The sequence below is a fragment of the Manis javanica genome, chromosome 3, assembly GCF_040802235.1.
Source record: "Manis javanica isolate MJ-LG chromosome 3, MJ_LKY, whole genome shotgun sequence".
In the NCBI taxonomy this organism is placed as follows: domain Eukaryota; kingdom Metazoa; phylum Chordata; class Mammalia; order Pholidota; family Manidae; genus Manis; species Manis javanica.
In genome coordinates, this window is record NC_133158.1 from 200,939,585 (window position 1) to 200,964,640 (window position 25,056).

The 25,056-nt window shown below is 40.5% G+C and overlaps 1 protein-coding gene across 6 annotated transcripts in view; it reads left to right on the top strand.

Annotated features, from left to right (window-relative positions):
• ZNF827 (zinc finger protein 827) overlaps nucleotides 1-25,056 on the top strand; it is a 162,312-nt gene that overhangs the window by 108,210 nt on the left and 29,046 nt on the right. For all 6 annotated transcript variants that reach the window (XM_073232608.1, XM_073232606.1, XM_073232610.1 and 3 more), the window contains exon 8: nucleotides 375-478. In XM_073232608.1, the coding sequence (XP_073088709.1) occupies nucleotides 375-478 (104 nt within the window). The remainder of the gene's footprint in view (nucleotides 1-374; nucleotides 479-25,056) is intronic.

The following is a 25,056-nucleotide window of genomic DNA, read 5'->3' on the forward strand; positions in this document are numbered from 1 at the left end:
CTCTGATTCTGACCCAGGCAGTTGGTCTCATTTGGACCCAGCACACTCAGAGAACATAGAGTTTAAGAGTGTAATTTACTGCACAGCTGCCCTGACTGGGGGCGGGGGTGTTAACGGTGTTTGAAAGGTGCTGTTTCATATACTCACATTAAATGTAAAACCAATAGGCAGAGTGGACAGATGGAGCTTGTCTGATGTAATATATTTTTGCTTTCTCCATTTTAAGCACAATCTCCTTACAGTTTCTAAACACCATTTAGAAAAACACCTTATCCAGCATGTATGTATGTGTGTGTATTTATATTTGGGGCCAACCGCTCTGGGTATCATAAATAACTTTAATTTACTAAACTTCACTCCTCCCCCACCCCCAGCCCTTTCTTTTCAGAAGATACATTTAGACAATCACCATTCACCTCCAACACAAAAGACCTGCTGCCCAGTGAATCTGTGCTTCATGGAAGAATATCAGCTCCAGGTATGGAAATTGTCCAAGCACATTGTTGACTTTGCTTCTACTATTGGTTGCTTAGAAATTACTTTTCTGAAATGTGTGAGTTTTCAGGTACTTTCAGCTTATGTGTTAAAGTTATTCATATGAAGCTAGGTTTTTTAAAAAAGGGAGAAACTCAATTTAAACAACCACAAAAGTTTACTGAAAGAGCATGCAGACAGTAAGAAAGCTCTTCAATTTTGCTTTGGAAGCTTATTGTTCTTGATCTGCTGATGTTTCATTCATAGAGCGAATTTCTCTTTATTTGAAATAGCAAAGTATAGCCTGAAACTAATTTGCTTTACGCATTGTCAGTATTTCAGGCAGACAGCCAGAAAAATAGAGGAGGGCCGGGGTGAGAACACTAATCGCCAACAGGCAAGGTCATGACCCCAGGGGGGTGCCGGTGGCCACAGAGTCCACCTCGGTTTCCATGGAAGCGACACAGCTCTTTAAGACAATCCCACTCTCCAGATTTCACATCTCAGAATATCTGCATGTACCCATGTAATGCTCCTGGTTACCATCTCAGCATCAACATTCCTTATCCACTCTTCCTGTTTCATTTCTCCTTCCTGGAATAGAAGGAAACCTGCGCTTGCTGTCCCCTTACCAACGGCACGGCCATCCCTCAGGGCTTGTGTGTGTGTTCTCAGAGATGCTAGGAACTGAGAACATCTAAGACCCACTGCACGGTCCTACCTGCCCCAACCCAGCACCAGTCCAGCTGCCAGGAAACTTGAGGGTGTTGTTACCTCTTTCCAAACCAGGGTGAGAATTTCAGAGAAATTCCCTTCTCTGAAATTCCCTTTCATTTGCCTGAAAGCAGAGGGAGACCCAGGCTGCGTGCATGCCGGAGGGTCTTACGGCAGGCTCGGTGGCCAGGAACCCTGGGAGAATAAAGTCCAGGTGTCCGTGCACCCCAAGGAGCTCAGCCTACAGGTGGCTGGAGAGCTGAGTACTGTGCAATTCAGAAAGAGCCGAGTCACATCACATGAAATACTGGCTTGGGGTTTCACAGGTCACCGGTGACAGACAGTGTGGAAAAGGCAACTCCTCGTCGTTCTTGAGTCTTGTGATGGCAGATTGTTTCTTCTCCACTCCAGAGGCCTGGTACCTTCTTGTTTTTTAGCTTTGCAGGGCTTCTGTAGTCAAACACCATAAATAACGTGCTTACACAAACTCACATTACATAACACCTGGTTCTAGAGGTGGAAAGGAATTCTGCTTAGTTGATGTCTCCAGTCTCAAGCAGGGGCTATTTGAACTACTGTTTACTTCCCACAGTGTCATTTTGAATAGCCATCTCCCTGGTCCCCGAATTATCGCCCTGCTGTTAAGTTGATGAATGGTGACTTTCTAATGTCAAAATAACTGCCTAGGAATTGCCGGTCAGAGTGCTGTGACCCACACAGCCAGCATCCCATGATATATATGCGAACTCCACATTGCTGGCTTAATGTTTGGCTTGTCTATATTTTAAGAAGGGTTTATTGGCCAAGTTACGACTCAACCTCAAAGAGTGATATCAGTATATGCTTGACTGTGTGTGGGGAGCTTTCTGTGATTTGCTTGATGGACTTATATTACAAATTAGGTAAACTCACATTTAAAAAGTTAACTCTTATTTTGGGGGGAAGTCAGCATGACTGGGATTTTTTAATGTAAATCCACCATTCAGAAATCTAATCAATCTCCATACTTAAAAAAAAGCCTTTTTTGAGGCAGAGGACAAAATGACTAATTTATATTTTGGTAAGATAGACAACTAAAAGAGGGCTTATTTTAAATAAGCAAGGGAAAAACGCTCTAGAAATGGAACCAAAATTAGAAAAATTAAAAATGATAAGGACTACCTTGTGACTACGAAGTTCTTATAATCTGAAGAGATGTTCTTTTAAGGACTGCCTCAATAGTTAGGACTAATTGTGGAGAGGACCAATCTGAATTAACAAAAGACTGCAGTTTGGAGACTTTAAGAAAACATTTCTTTCAAGCCTAGACAGCAATAAATGGCCATTAGGTACCTACTACTGCTTCCCAACCCCTTCCCCACAATTCTGGAATCCAAAAAGCTCTACCAGCCAGTTTTTGAACAAGTTATTTGGTGGAAACCTAATGGGAGGCTATTATAGCCTTTATATATTCCACCAATGGTGAAATTCATATATTCTGTTGCAGAAACATCAATGTGCTTGATTATGAAGGCCCACTGGAGTGTTACATAAAATATGTCTTAGGCCCCACATGCCATGTCTTAGGCATTATCCTGAAATCAGAAAATGTATGAGTCCCAAAATATGTCAGATCCCAGGATCTCATAGATATTGTGGACCAACATTTATTCTAGTTCTCTGCTAAATGCAGTTCTGGGGACAAAGAAATAGAAGCTACAGTTGAGGATCTTAAAGTTATGGGGTATAAGAGTCATGGATTATTATAGAAAATTTTGGAAGACCAAGTGGGCGACAGATTGCTGGATCATGGGAGAAGATGTTCCAAGAAAGAGGAGCCCAGTGGGGATGCTGCAGCCCCAGGATAGCGGGACTAATGAGGGCCTGAGCAGGGGGACCAGGCGGAGGGGGGTGAGGGAGCCAGACAGGGCGAGTGGAGCCTGGATAGCTCTTTTATAAGCAGGCTGATTTAAAGAATGACAGTGGCAGTGCAGAAATGGGGAAGCCAGGAAGGAGACAGTTGGCTCTAGTGTCGAGGCAGAAAATAATTTGTTGTTAGTATAGAGATAAAAGTTTCAAAAGTCCTTAGAAGTCTTCTCTTAGGTAGTTTAACTGTTACCGTTAAAATATTTATTTTTATTCTTTTTTTACTTTGTAAATGTCCTCTTTCCACAAGTAATGCAAAGACATATGTCAGCCTGTAGAACTTTCTCAGATTCCTATTAGTAGAGACCATAATTCATGAGGCTGAACCTGTCTACTTCCAATGTGAGAAATCCCTTGCAAGTGCTGAAAATCCATAGCATCAGTTCAACAGTCTACATCGCTATGTATTTCTATACCTTCTATCAATGGGATGAAATTCTCTTCCAGATACCTTTGGGGTAGGACCCCGGGGCTGGGGAGGCATGCCACGTGAGAGTGTCGTAAGCGCCTGATAGCTCCAGGCCAAAGGGACCCGCCCAGTGTGTTGGGAATGTGTTTCAGGCCTGTGGAGAACGAAGCAAGCCATGTGGGGAGAGCAAAGAAGGGAGAGGTGGGCAGGATGGTGGACTGTGAGGAAATCGAGAATAGCACAGTTAACTAGGCATTTGCCTTCAGCAGATGGTATCTGAGACACACAGCTGCCACCATCCCGAGACGCAGAATAAACAGAGCTTCACAGTGTCCTGGTCTTAGTTCTTGCCACTATTTCTAGACGGACTCTACTGAGAACCAAAGAATGTTCGTGAGCCAAGACCTAAACACTCTTACTTGCTGCAGTTATTTTAGACAGAGGTAACAGTAGGCATCCTGAATAACATGATGAGTTAAAAGCCACTGTCACCTTCGGGTGGAGGGATATGAGGACAGGATATCCCTAAAGCCGTGAATAGATGGCTGAGTGGTGGTATTGCTGGAGGTGATTTTACAAAAGAAAGGAAAGAACTTCCTACTCACAGGGTGATAGAAATCACAGACCATGTATACCTTAACGCACTTCATCTAATTTACAGTTGTCACACTTTGTAAAAGATGTGCATTAATGGAAGAAACATTCTCAGGTCAGGTGTTTTTCGGGGCATGCAGGGCAGTCTGTGTGAGGAGGAGACCAATTACCATTGTACCTGCAGCTGTTTACATTTTCCCATCATCCTTTCTTTAAGCAAAGACTGCTAAGAGAAGTGTTTCTATCTCAGCACTGTTTTTAAACAATGTGGAGCTTCAATTCTGTTTTTATTATGATTTTGAAGTCGCCGTATGTTTGCTCTGTATTAAGCCAAAACACAAAAACACAACCAGAGCGGGTGTGAACGAAAATGTGGATCGCCATGGAATGCTTTCACGCTTTTTGCAGGCACCGATGCTTCTGTTTGTTGTTTCAGATGCGGCTTAAGAGTTAGACAATGTAAAACATACCGGCAAGTATATTTGTACACCTCTACGCCCATTACTTGCTAACTTCCACTCAAAAAAACCCACAACTTTTTTAACACATAGAAACAAGAAGCAAATAAGATGGGGAGATTTTCTTTCAAGACTTGATATGCCATTCAGGATCTGAGGTCACATAAAAAGGCCATTTTGGAACGGTCTGCCTTGTCCCCATGAAAACACTTGATCCATTTTCCTCTCTCTGTTCTGCTCATCAATCTAAGTGGTACCATGTCATATACTTTTCTAAAATCTAAATCAATGATTCCTTGTATTACAGTGCCACCTGTGTCCCTAACTCTCAGCCTGCTTTGCCACTGGCCAGATTTGAATGGCCTCTTTCAGACAGTTAGTGTAAAAGGTCTGCACATTGCCTTCCTTTATATTAAGAGCACATGTGCACATGCACGAGAGAGAGAGACATACCAAGCTGTCCTGGATTACAGGAAAGTGTTTTCCTCCAATCCTTTTTCAAACACAGCAGATTCTTCTTAAATTCAGATGAAGTTACAGATAAATAATAGAACATTGGGTGTTGCTGGTGTGTGTCATTTTGTAGCATAAGGCCCTATTCAATTAAACACATTCGTTCTGTGCAGAGAAGGAAGCTAACGGTTGTCAAGGACCTACTAAATTGTCAGGTAAGGACCTAAGTTATCTCATTTCATTCTGAAAACACTTCAGTGAGACATGAGGATTATGCTCAGTTCACAGGTGACTAGATGCAGGTTCAGAAAGGTTTAATAACTTTTTTTTCAGTTCCATTGAGACATAATTGATATACGGCATTGTATTAGTTTAAAGTGCACAACACAAGGATTTGATAAACTGTAAATTGATTACCCTGGTAAGTCTAGTTAACATCCATTACCTCACATAGTTATAATTTTTTTTCTTGTTTGAGGACTTTTAAGACCTACTTTTTTAGCAACTTTCAAATATACAGTATGGTATTGTTAAACTATAGTCACCACGCTGAACATTCCATCCCCAGAACTTATTTATCTTACAACTGGAAATTTGTACCTTTTGCAGAGGGATTTAATAACTTGTTCAAAGTCCTTCAGTAGGTGAGCGGCAGAACAGGAGTTCAAACCCAGCGCGGCAAGGGACATAATCTCCTCTTCTGCCCTGTCACACTGCCGACTCGGTCAGCTGTGTCCCTGGCAGTGAGCAAAAGGGCACAACTCCTCCTGTTTGCCCACATGCACCCACAGTTGGCATTGGAAGTATTATTGACGTATTGCCTTCTTTTAGCTAGAAATAAAAATAAAATATTTCAAAGAATTTTTAAGATAAGAATGTCCTATTTATTAATGTAATCTTATTTTTGTCCTCTTCCATTTCTCTTTTTCTTACTTCTTCAACACTATCATATCTGGTTATCATAGTCAGTAGGGTCGTTTCTTCCAGGTTGATGTCACTTTTTGGTAATCTTGAATGGATTGTCTGGGCTGTAGAAATAATTTCGTGAAGCTGTGTGAAAACCCCTGGTTAAATAAAACACGGAGCGCTGACGTTAGTGGTGATCTGGCTGGCAGTCCAGAGGGAAAAGCTCTAGACTGGGAATTTGGAGAACCCTGGATTCATCAGTTTCCAGTAAAATGAGAACAGATCTCCATGCTTCTTCCCCTCTTTTTCAAAATCTCTGCCATCTGTAATGGTTCTGCAACTTCAGCCCAGTCTTTATCTTCTTGGTAGGGCCCCAACTATATGCTGGTACAGGGGGAAGTCAGAGTAGTCGAGGGGCTTTACCTCCGAAATTGAACACCCCCCCGCCTCAACTAAGAGTTGGGGAAGGGACAGTCTCCATAAATAATTCTTGAAAGACACAAGACAGGAAGAGGGCACAAGAGGGGCTCCTAGGAAGCTGGGATGTTCTGTTTCTTGTCTGGCTGCTGCTGACATCCATACGCAATTTTGTGAAAACTCACTGTGGTGTATGCTTACGACAGCATTCCTGCATTTGTTAGGGCTAACTGGCTCGCTCCCAAAAATAGGTGGGTCTCGATGCCAAGTGGTCGCCTCCAGGCCATCCATACTGGTGACAGTCAGGGGCTACAACAGTGATGATGATGGCAGCCGTCTTCAGTCACACACCTTTTAGTTTGCAAGGACACTTCCATTTGTAGCACGAACTTAGTGCCCTGAACCGAATGACATGTAGGCTGATGTATCTGATTCCTGTTGTGTTTCAAATTGGGAAACGTCTGGACGGCTCATAGCATTTCTTGATGCACTTGCAGTAGATGAGCTGTGGGCCAGCTGTTTACTGGAGGGAGTTTTCATTGTTACTGATTTTTCTGACCCAGGTAACATTATTTGAGGCTAAAAATGATGTGTTCACAGCTCACCCCATCTGTCCCTCCCCAGCCTGTCTGGTCTTAAGAGTATAGGTGAATTCCAAAAGGGAGCTATTGACTCCATTAAAAACTCTCTGTAAAGAAAGGCCTTGCATTAAGCACTGTCCACTTAGTGTCCAAGTTTGCCCTTTTCAAAAATATAACTAATCAGGTTGCTGCAGACCAGCAGATGTGAGGTTCACACACTGACAGGTAGGCACGTTTTTTTAAGTGTGATAAACTTTCCAAAAAAGAAATTTATATCCAGTTTAGATACCCCCACCCCTGATCTATTTATAGAAAGCCACAAAGACAGGAAAAAAAAAACCATGGTGGTTTCAGCAAGCCTCTTTGTCTCCCCCCAAATGGCACAGGGTTGAGTCACTTGGTATTGAAGATAGTCATCGGCACTTTCACATCTGTACTTTGTGGGAAATGGTAACATCCAAAAGTCCTTTTGAAACCCCCATTTGAGGACTTTTCTTCTCAGGTACAGGTTACCCCCGGGCTGTGGCCAGTTGGGCCCTAGCACGGTATCTTCCCCGGGGGCAGAGCAGATGTGTATGAGCTCAGGTAGAATGTTCTGCCTGCCATTGGTAAGGCTTCAGCAGTGCCTGTGGTGGTGATTGTACTTTTGCAAGGCTATTGAGGTGTCTTGAGAATGACTAGTGCTAGAAAAGGCCAAATCCTTGAGTATAGGTAATGGATGGTGAGGAGTATTTGTTTGAAAATTGGAATGTTGTAACCCCTGGCTTCAGTTTGCGACTGGCTAATTCAATCTACAAGGCCTTTTCTGTATATACAGTATGTTCTCCCATTCCTTTGGTATCAAAAATATGTATTCTCATTTAATGCAATTTCTTCTTTGTGTTTATTCTGATTCTGGGCAGCAATGCCCCCTAGTAATCAGGATGGAAGACAAAAAAAGTCGTTTCCTTTGCAAACTAGACCATATACTTCCATTCGAACAGACCCATTCTGTATTCCTGTATGTAGGCCAAACGAGTGCCTCTCCGTGGTAAAAAAGACACGCCCACATTACACCACAGCCTTTTCTTGATGTAGTTGTAGAAATGACAGTCAGGGGCTCATTTTTTCACTGTTCTCCCTCTTACTTTACTTTAGCAAAGTACTTACCATTTCTGTTCTCAGTTTAACATCCAGAAAAGGGAGATCTTAACTAGCAGCACAAAAGTATGGGCAGTCTTTGCATTTGCTGAATAATATTAGGTTTTCTGCACCATCTGCTAGAGTTCTGTTGAGAAATTCCATGCAGAGGTCCCTCAGGCTTTTTAAATTCGATAGGTCCCAAAATAAATGAATCGTTTCCCCTACCTCCCACTGTCCCCATATCTCCCTTCCAAAATTCATTCATTCATTCATTCATTCATTCATTGAAACCCTCTTCCCTATCCTGTCTTTGTTTTTTTCTGTCTTAGTGGATAGTATCATTGTCACCCCACCACGGCAACAAACTGTAAGGTTGAACCCCCCATTTGGGTTCCCCCAGAAACAGATCCCAGGAGAAAGATTTGGGTGCAAGTAGTTTTTAAGGAAGTAAGACCAAGAAACCCTGAGAGGGCAGGGGAAGTGAGCCAGGGAAAAGGAGGCAGCCAATAAAGGATGATACCAAGCAGGTTCCCTACCGTGGACACTGGAGAGTCGTTTCCCTGGGGAACTCTGGGGAGCACTGGGGGACGGATGCACATCTCAGCGATTTCTCTCTGCGGGGTGGGAGAGCTGGGATATTTGTGCCGTCAGTCATCGGTTAAATCTTCTCCCAAGAGAGGCGTGCCTCAACACTCGAGTCTTCTGGCTTCGGTAGCTGGAGAAAGCCCTCGGCTCCGATATGCAGGTGGTGGCAGTGGGGAGGCGGGCATCGCAGCCTAAAGGCAAGGTGGTGACTGAGAGGGAGGGGCGGGAAGGACAGGATTTACTGCGTCATCTATCATTTTACCTCTTGCTCGCCCTCCACTTCCCTTCAGCTCCCACATCCTTCCACATTGATTCTTCCTCCTCGATCTCCACCGCCTGTGTTCCTTTCTCTCAAGTCCAACTGCCCGTAACTTTATGCAAGTCTCCATCGTTAGTCCTCTGGATTATAACAGCGGCCTCTGGCTGGCCTCCCTGTCTCCAGTGTCACCCCCATCAATCCCTTGTCTGCGTTCTGCAGCTGTGATCCTTCTAGAAGGCAGATCCCATCACGTCCTCTTGGTCCCCTGACTTCCCACTGCCCTCAGGATAAAGTCTAAACTCGGATGGCTTACACAGGCACTCTTCCCTATATGCTACCTTTCTTTAAAAATAGCCTGTGCTCTCTTTGGAAATCGTTCCCTTCCACTCCAAAACTGGATCAGGGGCTGCTTCCTTTGATGTCTTTGGATATTTAGAATTTTCTGTTTCCTCCTTGGCCTTCTTGCTTATTAGCGGTAAGCTCCTTGGTGGGTATGAACTGTCTCAATGGCTATTACTATCTTCCTAAGGCAGCTGCTCATCAATCCTCAGATGAAAGTATGTTGTTGAAAAGCTATGTTGTTTGTAAAACTAGTGTTGATGTGTTGTACTTTGAGTAGAACACAGATCTGTTTTTGATGACAAGTCAAAGCAGGTACCTTTAATAAATATAAAACATGAGATAAAGCCTTTGTCAAATATAGTTGGACTCTAATGTGAGCAGAACACTAGGATGACATAAGTTTCTGTTTAGAATTAAATGGTTAAGCTTGACAGGAGAGAGCCTGCAGGACTGTTGAGTTGACTTTTCTCATCTCAGATTGAGACGTAACCGCGAACCACCAGAGAAACCGGAGAGCAGCATTTCTGGGCGGAGAGTGGCAGATGGAGGTACATGAAGACTTTAGACGGTTTGGTGTGAAAGGCCGATGCTTGAATTAATGTTATTACTACACTGACTTTCACATGTAATAATAAACTTCCCAGGCATAGAATTCCCTATGTCATTTTATCTCATATTAAAAAGCTTGAAGTTATTTCAAGTCGAGTTTTTTTCCCATCCGTGAGCCAACAATTTATCAGGTGAGCTTCTCTTTTGATGTAAGTTCTTTTATTGAAGGGCAGTGTTAGACTTTGATCCAAATAGGGCAAACGTTCACATAGGAGACTCTCATAAATACTAAAGGGAAACTTTGAATTCAGGCCTGAATCCCTCTGGAATTCAGGCAGCCCATGAAGTGGAAATATCTTTTTTTTCTTTCAAATTATTAAAAAATGTACATGGCGTTTTCCCCTTGCTTGGGAAACATGTCCTGCAAATCTTCTGACACTTCCTCCATTGTTTTTTACACATGAAGTGTGAAACGGTTTTCAGCAGCTGCCAGGCTACACGCCTCCCTGCTTCACACATTTCTCCTCAGAGAAGCAACAGAGACGGGCCTGCTGGAGCTGGGGATCGCCACACACATACCATGTCTGCGCTCAGCTACCTGCTCTCTACCCACGGCCTGTCTCAGCTCAGTCTTCTCCTTCCCTTTTTCTAGTGTGAGCCATTGTGGGGCTTACATGAGGCAAGACGTACATAAAATACTCCATTAAACATGTAAATAAGGGTGAGTTCTCTAAGTTACAGAGCAATATGCACCATGCTGTTTTGTAAGCTTAGAACCTGATGTCCTGTTCTAGGAATTTAATTTACAAATGGACTTGAGCAAGTAACACTAAGGCCTGTGGACAAGGATGTAGGGTACATGGACAGGGATGTGCTTTGCAGCCTACAGATCTGAAAACAAACTAAACATCCCAAAGGTAGGGAACTGATGAAATGAACCGTGGGAAATTCTATGGAGAACTCCACAGCCATTAAACAAGAATGAAGGAACTCTGTAGGCATTTATCTGAAGAGATGTCCAAGATACTTTGTTAAATATAAAAAACAAAAACAGAAAACTGGATGCAGACAACATATGTGACATGATCCCATTTATAATGTTTAAAAAAAAAGAGGTGGTACATTTATGTGCATGTAATATGGTTGCATATGCATAGATAATTCTCGACAGATGAACTCTTAATTAGTGATGCGCACTAAGGAGTGAAAAGCACAGGGACTGGGAGAAGGATAGTAAGAGAGAGGTGCTCTTTTATTTTCAGTTTATATTCTTGTTCTATTTTTTTTTTTTTACTATTACTTTACATTACTCTTATAATCTTTAAAAGTTAAGAAAAGTAAAGTGGGAGACCAAGTATTCAAATCACTTTTTTTTAGACTACCGTTTACACATATGATGACTTGGAGCCTTAATGAATAATTTGCAAATTAAAGGAACTACTAAAAATACAGATAAAGCAGTGATTCTTAGTCATCTTCCTTCAGTGAGAACCCCAAGCCAGAAGCGAGGGTTAAGTTTTTCTTACAGTCCATGAGAATATAAAGCAAGTTACAAATCACGTGAATGGTGTGATCCCATGATTTGTGAAATGTGTGCCTACAGGGAAAAAACCAGAAATGATATATGTAGAAACATTACCTCTGTTACCTCAGTTTAGTCAGGATTTCAAGTGATTTTTACTTTTATTTTATGGACTTCCACTTTTATAGTATGCATATATTATTTTTATAATCAGAAAACAACACTAAACTCCTTTCATTTTGAACAAAGGAAAAATTAACTTGTATCTCCTGGTGCTGAATGCTTGATGCCAGATCTCTCTGGAAGGATATGCCCGGAGCTTTGGACAAGGAGATCAGCTTCAGCAGAACCATATTTTAAATGCAACTGCAGAAAAAATGGTAGACCGAAGAGCAACAAGAGTCAATGGAGATATTTTCAGCTGGAAGAGATGGAAATGTTGGGGGAAAAAAAAAAACTCGTAAGGGGTATTTGGCAAGTAGGACTCATCCTAAGACAGCAGATATTGAGACCAAGGGATGCTGTTTAATGTCTTGTGTTTATTGGCACCCACTGCCTTCGTGATTTCCCTGTCCTGTTACATGCACCCTTGGGTACCTTTTTCCCATTCAGGGTTCTCCAGTCAAAATGACTCATGCATTTGCAGAATCTTGTTTCCAGCCTTAAGTATCTAGGGATGAGTCACTCAGATCAGTTGCTCCTCTTTTAACTTGAATGGAATATGGCTCAGGGACCTTCAGTTGAAAGCTTCATGAATGGGTGGGTCCTGGGAAAGGCAGTGGTTAGGTTATCAGGGAAATCGGCTGTATTACAGGAATGGGAAAGAGGCTGGGGAGACAGAATAATTAGGGAGTCAGATAGCCCAGAGGTAGAATGATTCACAAAAGAAGATTAGGTCCAAACTCTGGCTGCCAGTCTTTTCTAGAGTATGGCGACAGCAATTAATTGGTTATGTGGATTTTAGGTAACTGTTTTGTCTTAAAGGCAAAATGACTCATACCAATTATTTTTTTGTTCACTGATTTTTGTATGTACTGTGTAGGTGCTTGCCAAAAGAAAAGCAGGGGAAAATTTTATTCAGAAAAAAAAAATGTGTACTCTTGCAAATGCTTTTAACATGTAGGCATGCTTTCAGTATGTGAAAGTTATTTTTGACGCTATTTTTGGCTAAATTGTTTTTCGTTTTTATGAAAAATGTTAATTTTTAAAGCACTCCGGTCTATCTCCCAACTGTTACTTTTATCACTTGAAAATGTGGTATTTTAAAAATATCATCACTGGTGTCATACTAAGACTTGCCTTGAATTACATGCCTTTCATAGTAATTAATGCTTTTTAAACAAGCCATTTGGACATGAAAAAGGAATAAATTGAAAGTTCACCAGAATGCTCATAGCAGTTGTCTTTGGGTGATGGTGGGATCTGTGGATTGTGGGGTGATTTTTTTCCCCACTTGTCTGTGTTTTTCTAGTTTCCTGTAACAAGCAAAGAACAATTTTATAAAGCAAAAAGCAAATTTACTAGAGGACATAAGTTGTTAAGGAGCAAAGATAAGGCTCATGATGTTTTGAGTTATACTGTAATAATTATTGTGGTCACACACAAGATGGGCCTTTGTCCAAGGCTTCTAAATATCTTGTGTTACTATGAACAAATATAGGCAGTCGTTTCCAAAATTTTATGTTAAAAATCCCATAAGTGATTAACAAAGAGTTGTGAAATCTTCATACAAAATTTGTATTTTGACCATAGTCATTTAAGAACGTATTTCAATTTGGGTGCTTACTAAACTCACTTGAGGACAGATTGAAGTTTGAGGATGGTTACTTATTTTTAACCTTACAAGAGAGATCAATAAATCAAATTTATCCTAGGCTACCAGATGTTAGAGAAGAACCGCACACCATCTTACTTAACTTCGTTCTTGAATATAAGGTTTAAAGGAACAGTCCATTGAGTATTGCATTATATTATTGATCTCATAAGTCATTCATTTAGGTATAATTAATAAAATTGTAAAATAGCTGCTAATGAAGGACATTTCCAGTAGTTACAACAAAATGTATAATGGGCATTCACATTTCTGTTGCATCTATTTAGTTTCATAACAGATCAGAAATAAGAAGAACATCTCAGTGATTAGAAAGGTCCATTCACTTTCCCTTTAGATTATTTTCATTCTTTGCCATCAGTATCCAAGCATAAGGAGATGCCATAAAATGAGAATTAAGTATAAAAGGATCTGAGTACCCTTAAGTATTTGATGAATAGTGTGAGAAGCTGTTGTGAGGTGAATGTACCACAGGGGTGAAAAAAAAGGTCAGTCAGTCATTCAACAAATATTAATTGAGCAGCTATTATATACCAGCTACTTTTTAGGTTCTGGGGAACAGCAGTGATCAAAACAAAGTTACTGTCCTTAGGAGGTTTATACCCCAGGGGGAGAGGCAGACAATAACAAGTAATTATACAGTGTGTATATACTATATACACACATATATAATAGCATCATGAAAAAACAAAGCAAGGTCCCAGGGGAGGGGGGGTGAGGTGATTGGGAAGGGACCATCTAAGGTAGGGTGGTGAGAAATGTTCCCCCCAACGAGGTGCAATTCAGGCAGATTCTTGGAGCGAGCATAAGAGGAAGTCACAGCGGGGCAGGTGGTGGTGTTCTGGGTGTTCTGGGTACGGGAGCACTAACTGCAAGGCTCTGAGTTGAGGATGAGCTTTGCCTGGAGAAGTGACAGCAGAAAGAGAAGGGAGGCAGGAGCGGAGGGAGGGGGAGTAGTTCATAAGGCCTGTTGGTGAAGAGAAGGACTTGGGCTTGTATTGCAAGTATGCCAGGAACCATTGGAATGTTTGAGCCAAGAAATGACATAATCTCACTTCCATTTAAACGAGTTCATCTGACTTTCTTGTTTAAGCTTTAAAACCCTTTTAAGATCCCTTGAAAGGCTCAAAGGAAACTAAGAGGCCCTGCATAAAGATAACAGAGGCAAAGAAAGGTAATTTAATTTGCTGGGTATTACTTTTTATAGTGGAAGGGATCTGCAGCTATCCATTCAATAATTATTGATGGTGAGTGTTGCCCACCTCATTTAGTTTTTCTTACTGTTAAGCTGTACAGGAGGGATTATATTTTTATTTATTATGTTTAGTTGAAAGAAATTTTTTTTTGTCATCAGTTTAAAATGACTACCTAGATATTTAACTGAATATTTATAGGGAAAAGTCTACAATACTCATGCTAATAATAAAAGGAGCTCAGAAAGTTAACAGAATTTGGAATCAGAATTTTATAATGACAAGACAAAACCATTTAGAATTCGTTGTAGAAAAGAGACTGCCTTCATAAGAAAGGTGAATTTAACTTCACACAAGAATTGCTCCAGCATTATTTATAAAGAGCTATGTCAGGTAACCATGAATTGACCAATACTGCAAATTACTCTAACAGATGCTCACAAAGCGAGCCTAGAGGCAATTGTATATGTGTGTTTTGCCAATTCTGCTGTTGAAGAGGTGATTTACAGTCCTAAACCCACTAATGATGCCATTCTACAAATGTTCTACCAAATTAGATTGTGTTAGACATTAACATTTGTTATTTACAACAGAATTCCCAAGTATTTGTTACATATGTGCATGACTGACTATCAGAAGAGCCCATGTTTGCTAGTACATAATATGACTTAGAGTAGGTTCTATGCCTTAGCCCCATTCACGGACTTCCTAAGGAATTCCATTGCCTCCCATATGTAAAAACACCAAAAGCCTAGTGACTAAGTAAGATCATCACCGTCCCTGAAGAGCTCAGGTTCAAGACAACCTTTCAGCTAAATATACTACTTCCCAACTATCTCCAATAATCCTCAGGTATTGAAATCCTTCTTAAAAATATTTTGTTATCCATAATATCTGAGGAAATGTAGATTCTTTATGGACTTTTCAAGAGTTGCATTGTATAAATATACTGTCCAGCTAAATTTTTGGTTTAAGTGTTTTTTTAGCCACCAGAGTAGAGCAGGTGATTCTCTAGTTTAGGCCTGTGACAACGCCATTTTTCAGCGAAGCCATTCAGAAGCAGTTTGTTGAGATAGGGAGGGAGATAAAAACGTTTCAGTGGTAAAATAAGCCTGCTGGCAAGCTGTGAGATGGGCTACTTAATATTGAGCTAGAGAGTGAGTCCGAATTAGAGTTTCCTCCAGGATGGTGCAAATTTGGAAATTCACTGGGGTAAGAGGCAAGGGTGGAGAGAGGAGAAACCTTTACAAGTGGTCCGTTTACATCCATTTTCACTAATATATGTGGGTGTTTTCATTTCCTTTTGGCATAAAAAGGACAAGGAAAGCAAACTGGTCAAAATCTATAAAAGGGCTTGCTATATGAAATGGACATTTCCACTACAAAATGAAGATTTATAGATTTAAAATAGAGATATTATAAAAAAAAGGTTTTCATTGACTAATTGTTCCCTAGCAATAGTGGCCCCTCTTTCCAAGGTAACACACCATAGGTTAGAGCAAGTTAAAACAAAAAGAAATGAATTTAAGGAAAACTGCGTCCATTTTGATAAACTGGATTTTTCTTTGTATGCATAAATAACCCAACTAGGGTCCTCCTGTGTGCTTAGCACACTGAGTGCTTTTATGTCATTTTCATTTTATTGGGGAACTGGGATAAACCTGCGTTAGACCTTTGGGAAATCATTACTGGCTCAAGCTAAATGATACTGCTGACTCTATTACGTTCTTAAGAGTCTTGGGGAGTCGTATACACTGATTCATAAGGAATCCTTTGATTAATAGGAAAAACTTCTCTCTGTTCAAAACGAAGGTAGAGAAGACAACTCACAGGTCAGATTGTGTGGTTGACGTTCTCAAGGTGATACTAACCCCTCTCAGATTATATCCACGACGCTTTCTAAATCCTTTTGCAAACAGCTGGATTCCAACATGACTGCCTTTATTTGTGCAATTGAAGAAATAGGAGGAATCCTGATAACACTGCGAACAAAGAAGTGATTTTCTTACCCTCTTGAAGGTGGTAACTAGCATGGGCTGATTTTTTTTCAAATTGCTGAGGTTGGTGGGATTAACGTCCAACCAAGAAAGAAAGAATTTTTAATCTTCACTAGGAAAAAGGTATTTGTTGTTTTATGCATTGGTTTTACTGCACTTAGACCCTTAAAATAATTCATCATAACAAAGGATGAATGATGTAGAGGGGGTGGTTTTCAAACTTGTTTGATAAGAACCCATAGTTAATTTCACATGTTCATGTATGTGTATAGATGTGTGTGGGGGTGAAATGACAGTGTAAAATGCCTAGAGATAGGTTGGTTGATTGCTTGATTGATAGAGATAGGTAAGTTAAACAATCTTCACACATGCACCATATCTGATATTTTCTAACCTATCCTATTAACTTTCACCTTTTTTTTAATGTTGGTTGAAACTCACGAAGTCCATTTCATGATCTGCCAGGGGGGTCACAACCAGAAATCTGACCATCACTGGGGCTGACAGATAAAGATACCTGGAGTCATTCCCCACCTTTGAGTTACCTTTTGGCTAATCCAAGAACCATCAGCCTTGGTGCCAACTGCTTTGGTGTGAATTCAACAGGCTGGTTTGTTCCAAACACATTGTGGACCCCCCAACTCCTATCCTTAATGAGCTGATTGGATCACGCCCAAGCCAGGCCTTTGAAGCTGTGCCCCACTGTACTAAAAACAGGCAAAACAAAAGGAACCGAACCCTTTCCCAGTGGAATCTGGTCATACAGGGCTTTGTATCTCAGTAGGAAAGAGAAAGTAAGAATGTTTTACATTTGAGTGAATCTCATCGAAGAACAAATGTCTCACAATTGCTTTTCAAAATCTTAAAGTAATGACAAAGTGAACTTAAGTGGGAGGAAAAAGATAGAAGAATTTTTTTTAATGCCACATTTAGCCATTAATTGAACTCTCAGTGCTCTTAGTATCAGAAACCAGTCTTTGGTTTTGCGCTTCCTTGGATATAGGTGGCTATGACCATGGCCAGCTTCATTCTTGTTCAGTGTGTTAGGTAAGGGGTAAATGACCATCTCTCCCCAGTATATTGCCTTTAATTTCCATTAAAAAAAAAATCTCTCCCTATGAATAGCAGCAGCTCACCCTCCCTGCCATCCCCTTCCCACCCCCCACCCTCCCATGAATGGTAAAACGCTCAGACTGAAATAATGGAGTTTTTTGGTTGCTGGAAATGATGGATTTCAGCAGCAGCTAAGCTTTTAAAGGCAATGTACTGAAAGGGGAATGAAGCTGTGTCTTGGATTCCACCCACTCCAGAAATCAGCAAAGAGAGAATTCTTTCAATTAAGACATAATGTAATTTCCATTCCACCTGTGGGGCATTACTTCTGCTATGTTGATGAAAATGAACATCAAATTGATGGGCGTCCCACACCTTGACAATCATCAGTCATGTCAAAGGTGCTGGGGGCCTTCCTGATGAGGGCAGTGAGCTGAAAGAAATGCAGGGTGACAGCTTTTTCCTCCCTGCACCCCCGGAGTCCCATCTGAGGACATGTGATGGCCGACGTTTCTTTTTAAAAATACATTCTTGCCCACTCTTTCTAACTGGAAAGAGATTTTGGAGATACTGTTCGCTTTGAATGAGCTGATCTCATGGAGCATAAAAAGGTTTCCATTTGTCAAAACTTCAAAGCTCAGTATTATGGGGATATCGAAGTAGGTGAACTTCGCTGGTGGGGCTAAGAAAGCTCCCATATTTAAAAATACCTGCAAATAATTCTCACTTATTACACATATGTAATATCCAGATGTCTGGAAATACGGTGCTAGCAACATCTGAAGGCTAAAGGAACTGGAGGTTTAATAAGGCAGTGCTGTCCATTCTGAAAGGGTCGACTTTTCTACTGTCATTAGAGCTTCCATAAAAGAATTCCATTCATAATAGAGGATTTTTCTTCTTACTTCACATGGGCAATTATTTCCATCTTAACCTTGGGTAGAGGAAGTTGGACTAATAGTTACATGTACTCAGAATTATGCCTATGACTTTTTTACTGCCTTTTGAGTTTTCTTATTGAAAACTCAGTGAACTTCTTAATTTAAAAAATAACTGGCTCATGCTCCTTGGCCCTGGTAATCACCAGGGGCACCATATCATTGAAAGTATATTAAGGACCTACCTGTCTGTATCCCCTGCCCTGCTGGAATTTTTAAGTAGGCACAGTCTCTGCTTTCTTAAAATCTGAAACCTAGGTTATGTGAGATGTATGAGTTTTCACTGGGGGGTGACTTTGTCCCCCAAGGGATGTTTAGCAATGTCTGATGATTCTAATTGTCATGACAAAGGACAAATGCTACTGGCCACCTATAGGTAGTAACCAGAGAAGCCATTAAACATCTTAAAATGCAAAGGCCCTACAACAAAATGATCTGGTCCACAATGTCAGGAGTGCTGAGGTAGGAACTCTGCCTTAGGTATTGGCGCATGCACTTAACAGGAGAACTGAAAACCGAAATTCACAGACCAGATATACATACAAATTATATTACACTGCTTCAACTGTGCATAAACATGTACTTTGGAAATTATGCAAGTTTGTCAGCTGCTGTTTGGGTATTTAAATAACTGGATTAACACTTGAACTTAAATGACCAGGCAGTTGTGTCACTATTTCAGTATAACAGTGGCCTGAAAAGCAGACATCAAACGTGACAGTCTCTTGCTCATGAATTATCACTAAACTCTCAGGAAACAGAAAACGTGCTCTATAGAGTAGGGGTCCTAATCCCTATAAATTAACTGAGCATATTTTAAATGGCAAAAAAAATCACATGTATCTGGTTGGGATAAAGCTTTGACAGCTGTAAAAAAGCCAAAATAACAGTGGCTTAATAAATAAGGTAGAAGTTTGTTTCTCTCGTATATAGAAGCCAGAGTATAAACAGTGTGGGGACGTGGGGGCTCCAGAGTGCTCAGGCTCCTTCTAGCGTGTTGTTCTGCCATCCTTGGCATATGGCTTCCGTTTTATGGCCCAGGGTGGCTGCTCCAGCTGCCCCTATCACCCCCACACCCTAAACAGCAGGAAGGTAAGATAAAAGTTGAGGGCACGACCCTCCTTTTATGGGAAGATCCAGAGGTTGTGCACATCACTTCCACTCATCCTGTTGTCTAGAATTTGGTTAGGGAGACTTAGCTGTTAGGGAGACTGACAAGACTGTTTCATTGTGCAGCCACGTGCCCAGCTAACACTCAGGGGTTCCTTGATTAAAGGAAGAAGAAAAGCTTGGATGTTGGAGAACAGCTAGCAGTCTCTGCCCCAGATATCTTGTCTTAGATTAATTCAAGGTCAAGGAACTCAAAGACTGCTTAATAATTCCAGATGGCCTTTGGTCAAGATAGAGGTTGCAGACAGTGATGGTGCCTACAATGGCCTGTTATTTCAGTCTGTTACATCAATCCTAAATCATGAGAGACAGTAAGGATTCCAATCTTATCTCTAGCACTTCCTAGCTTAGTCAATTTTAGCAAGTTTACTTCCACTCTTTGTGCCTGGATTTCTTTCCTTGTAAATTGATTATAGTAATACCTAACTCATGGGGTGAGGATTCGTGGAGTAATACACATAAAACACTCAGAACAGTACCTAACATAGTGAGTACTGCTAAGAGCTCTCAACATTGTTATCATTGCAGGGGATTCTAGCACCTGACCAGCTGATTTCATATCAACTGATTTGAGTCTTAATTTATTAGTGCGTAAATGTCTGTTAATTTCATTTGATTTTTAAATTTCACTAAATATTTGTTGCTTTGATCTAATTTTGAGTTGTAGCTCCCACCCACAATAAAATTTTAAAATGTGGGATGTGATTGGAAAGAACAAGACTAAACTAAGATTGATGTAGATTCAAGCCAACTCATGAACCAGTGGATTGCCAGTTTCTTACATCAGAGCCACATTGGTGGACAAGGCAAAAATTCAGTGTAGACAACTGATGGTCCAATTGCATTGTCAGCTGTAAAAACATCAACATACGTTGTTGATTTCTCAACAGACATCCGAGATTTTTGGTTTGATCGACAAAGTTCATTAAACTCAAGATAGTTCTTTCTTTACTCAGTAAAGGAATTTAAGAACTCATAGTGAGCACATTGCAACTCAGAAGACCTATAAACAGTGGCTGTCTGACTTCCTACAGTATTTCAGGTTTCAAAATCTTATAGCAGACATCCTTACCTGACATTCTGCCGCATCAGTTCTAAGATGCAAATGCCTAAAAAGTTAGAATATATTTAAAGCTGTGAACATACAAATGTGTGCATTTTGTGTGTATCAGAGAAAAGCCTGTGTTGATAGTATAGTTTGTTCCCCAAAACGCAGATGTTCATTGTTAGATCATGTCATACTTTTTACTAGTGTACATTTTGAAAGCAGGTCACTATTTTACCGTGTGAAATTACAGAAATGCAGATTGTGTCTATTGTTGTATGGAAGGCAGTATGTTCCTATGGACTGTGAACATACTCTGACGTGAACAAGAAGTCAGTGGGGACGGCCATACTTGAAGACACATGTTTTTTTTGTCTTGATTTTCCTCTTAAAATCCCTTCGGTCCTCACAACATAAAATTTAATAGGATGATTTTTCATCCATTTAATCTTAAATTCAGTAAGGAAGAATGACAATGAGTCATTATGGCAATTATTATTTTATCAAAAGAAAATGGTGAAGAAAACAATTTCATCCAATCATATGGAAATGAAAATTATTAAGACTGACGTGTCAAAATATTTACTAGGCTGAATAGTAAGCCCTCAGAGGGCATGTGGATTTAACAATACAAAGAGAATAAATCATTTCCATTTCTACCACAGAAGCTTTGATCTCTTAAAAATCAGCATATTATAGTATAATGCTTAAAAATTATTCATGACTTGAAGAAACAGGTCGTAGAGTGTTAATTCTTCCAAACAGAAAAAGAAGGATTCCACTCTTTTCCTTTCTCTTTTTAAAATAAACGAATACAGGAAGCAGGAAGGCACAGAAGCAGCACACGACAATGGGGACTGGTGGCCCTACACCTGTGAACATGTTCCAGAGCAAAGGGGAGCAAGTCCTTTTCCTATAAGGCAGCTTGTGAGGAGAAGGACTGTGAATAATCTCTTAAAGCTCAGGGATGCCACAACCTCTCCTTAGTCAACTTCAACAAAGCAGAAGACCCAGGTGAATCAGAGTAAATAATTGTAACTTGATAGGAAGATCATCCTCTGGCTATTATTATAAGAGCAGAAGGGGAAATGTCTATAAAGGTCAGCTGAAGTTTTCAAAAATGATTTTACCTGAAGGCAAATAGTTTACCTTTGAGAGCAAGATCTGTACTTACTTAGTCCTGTAGAGTCTCTTTTATCCGACACAGAGAAACCCACATTCTGACTTGAGCTAGGTATGATACATTTGTGGGAAACATGTCAACACCTCTCATATTTGTTGTGGAATATTAGATTCTACGAAAGATTCTATTGGTTAATCATTATTGCAATTGCAGTCTCAGAATTGTGTGACTGTAAGAAACCAAAATACTTTATAAAACGTAATACAGTGTCTTTGACCTTGCCTCTGTCTCGGTATGATCCTCGGGAGGCCAGTGTGTGTGTGGACTGGTTCAGTATCTGTGAAAAGGGAAGGGCACCTACCACACAGGTTGTTAGGAGAAACAAATGATGTAACTTACATCAGGTACCTTTCAGAGCACCTGGTGCATCATTAGTTCTCAGTAAGTTTTATTACTGGTGGTGTGACTACATGTTCTGCACAGGTATTAAGAGAATAAATGGAGAGATGATTCCAAATGTTCAGAGTTGGTTAGAAGTTCAATTTTTAAGTGATAAAATACGCTGGCCCTCCCACCCTCCTCCCCACCACCAGTTCACTGCTCCTTACTCCCACGCCTTCTGGCCGCCCTCTCTCCCTTTGCCCTTCTGTGCTACTCAACCGGTGTTACCAGTTTCATGGGCATTTTTCCAGTGAAGTCATATTGTGTGCACAGACAAGTGCAAACATATCTGCATATAACAATAATTTATTTTTGGAACATTTATTCTTAAGCAGCCCTCCACCTGAAAGAGTAAAGAACCTCCTTTCAAGCTGATAATTGAAATGAAAAAATGAAGAGTCCCTTCCCTCCATGGTTGCCAATGGCAAGTTTTTCTACCCTGTGGAATCAAATGGTTACACCCTTCCTGATTTAACAGGATATAGAGGACATTAGCATCCTTCTGATAGGTAGACACTGAGCCCATTCAGTGGAGTCACATGGAGCTCCTGACTGCATTCAGGAGGCCACTTTTATCTCCACCTAGAGACACGATCATTTAACTACTCAGGCCAAATATATGGGTGCCCAGAATCAACAACCAGTTCTCTTTTACATATTTTTATATGACTTAACTGACTGGTTCTAAATTAAATTGAAAGGGAATTCGAAACCTTACGTGAGGAGCCATTGGTGTAAGACATCCTTCTCTAGCTGAGCAGGTACAGCAAAGAAGTCCAGAAACAGGACAGCTGCTGCTCTTTCCCTTCCTTTAAACATAGCCTTTGCCCCACACACATGAACCTAATCAAATCGTGATTTAGACCTTCCCCATTGTGTCACTTAGAGCAAAAATGATTAGGTTAAAAGGGCATACTTGTGATCATCATGGTGCCTAAATAATGCGAGAATAGCATCTATAAATAATGCAGTGAGGGAATAAGCAGACGCAGTCACTCCTCACAAGCAGGTGACAGTGATTCTGACGTCCTTTGGCAGGCACATGTGGGTGACAGACCTGGTCTGCATATTATAGTCGGCCATTTTGGTTACATCTTCAGTTTAAAAGGGGAAAGAGATGTGCCAGTCCATCTGAAAGCCCTGCCTTTGGAAGCTCATTTTTTACCTGTGGTTACCTGCCAGAACAGTATTTGAGATTTGGTGTTACTTGGTGACCTCTTCTGCTGTGCATGTTACTGGTTTCTTCAACTGAATGGCTCTGTGGATTGAGTCTTGACAGGGAAAGAGCTTTTCCATTGGCCTTTATCAGTGTTGGGTATGTGTATGCTTTATAAATGAGAAGTATAGCTATCTCTAGGAGTTTCAGCTGACATCATCTTCTGTACGATTAGAATGTGACCACACTTTCAGTTCAGAAGACACCATCAGGACCTTGAGGCAAATTCATACGCTGGAAAAGCAGCCATATGCCATTGAAATCAGAATGTGGCAGCAGTCCAATTCAAGGAGCATTTGTGAGTTCCCATATTAATGTTAAATGCAAGTATCTTTGTTCATGCAACATTAGGTTACAAATGTGCACATGCCAAAATTGGGAAAAAGCAGAAAACAAGATTCTCATGGTGACATCTGTTCTCCACTATAGTCCATGTTCTATAATACAGTGTATGGTTTGAGGCCTGATTAGTTATGCAAACTCTTTGGTATGTGATGTGATTAAGAAGCTGAACTCCAGCATGTGGGGAGGCGAGGAATATGAAGCGAAGACGGTGCTGAGTTCAAACTGGTTCACTCCCGGTCTGAATTTTACTATAGGACTTTAGGCAAGCAATTAGCCGATCCAAGCCTCAGGCTTTCTGCAAACTAGAAGTAATAATGTGCCTTCTCCGTAGTTCACAGAAGGTGAGGCAAAGATTATACTGGTGGAGTCTTCACAGAATGTTGAACTTCCATCATTAAAGTTAAAGGTAGTGGCTTTCTGTTATAGGGTAGGAAGTGGTGCATCAGGGACCAACTGGGACGTCTCAGCTTTGTGATTTACTACGTTAATTGACGTATCGAACATCAATGCATGTTTTCTCTCCTATGCCTGAAATTAGTGAAATTTTAATCGAATCAACAGATACTAATTGATTGTCTATTATAGTTAAGATCTGTGTAAAGACAGAGGATAGGAAGAGATGCTTTGAAAAATGACCAAGTTAGAACACAGGAGTAAAATACATACATGCAACCTACAGCAGGAGAGGAGACCTGTAACTAGAATATACTGCACTTCCACAGCAGACTATGGTAGTGCTGTCATATTTCCAAATTTATTATTTGGTTTCTCTATAGTTTGATTTGTAATGAAAATAGTGCATTGATATTTTTGCATTAGTTTGACTTCCTTTTGAAAATTTGAAAATTGAAATGGAAAGAAGATACCTTTTTTTAAAATGTAGGTTTCTCCTCGTTTTGCTCAACTACGTTGGCATTTGTATCCTTGTTTCTTCACAGACCCCTTGGCTATTGGATATTTGTATTTCTGGTGTGTGAGCCAAAAATCCATTTTTTACTCTTTTAATCCTGAAATGTCAAATAGAAATGACTTATATTTTTCATTTATTTATATTGATAATGGTAATGCCCTAACTTGTTCAGACTCCTTGTCAATAGGAGAAAATATGTTTATAATAAAATTAAATTTACATTAAACAGTAACTCCATTCTGTTCTTCAACAGAGACATTTGTGTTGAAGGCAGCTGATAAGGTGTTTTCTTCCGAGACCACAAAATGCCACGATGCCTGCTGCCTAAGAAAGAGAAAGGTTAACACATGACCTTGGCCTCCTTAGGACCCAATCTAAATTGAGGTCATTGACCTATAAAGATCTCAAAGCCAGCAGCTATCAGCCTTTTTCTACTTTGATCTAGAGATTAAAGAATCTTCACAAAAAAGAATGACCCATTCAGTGGACACACTAGAATTTCCT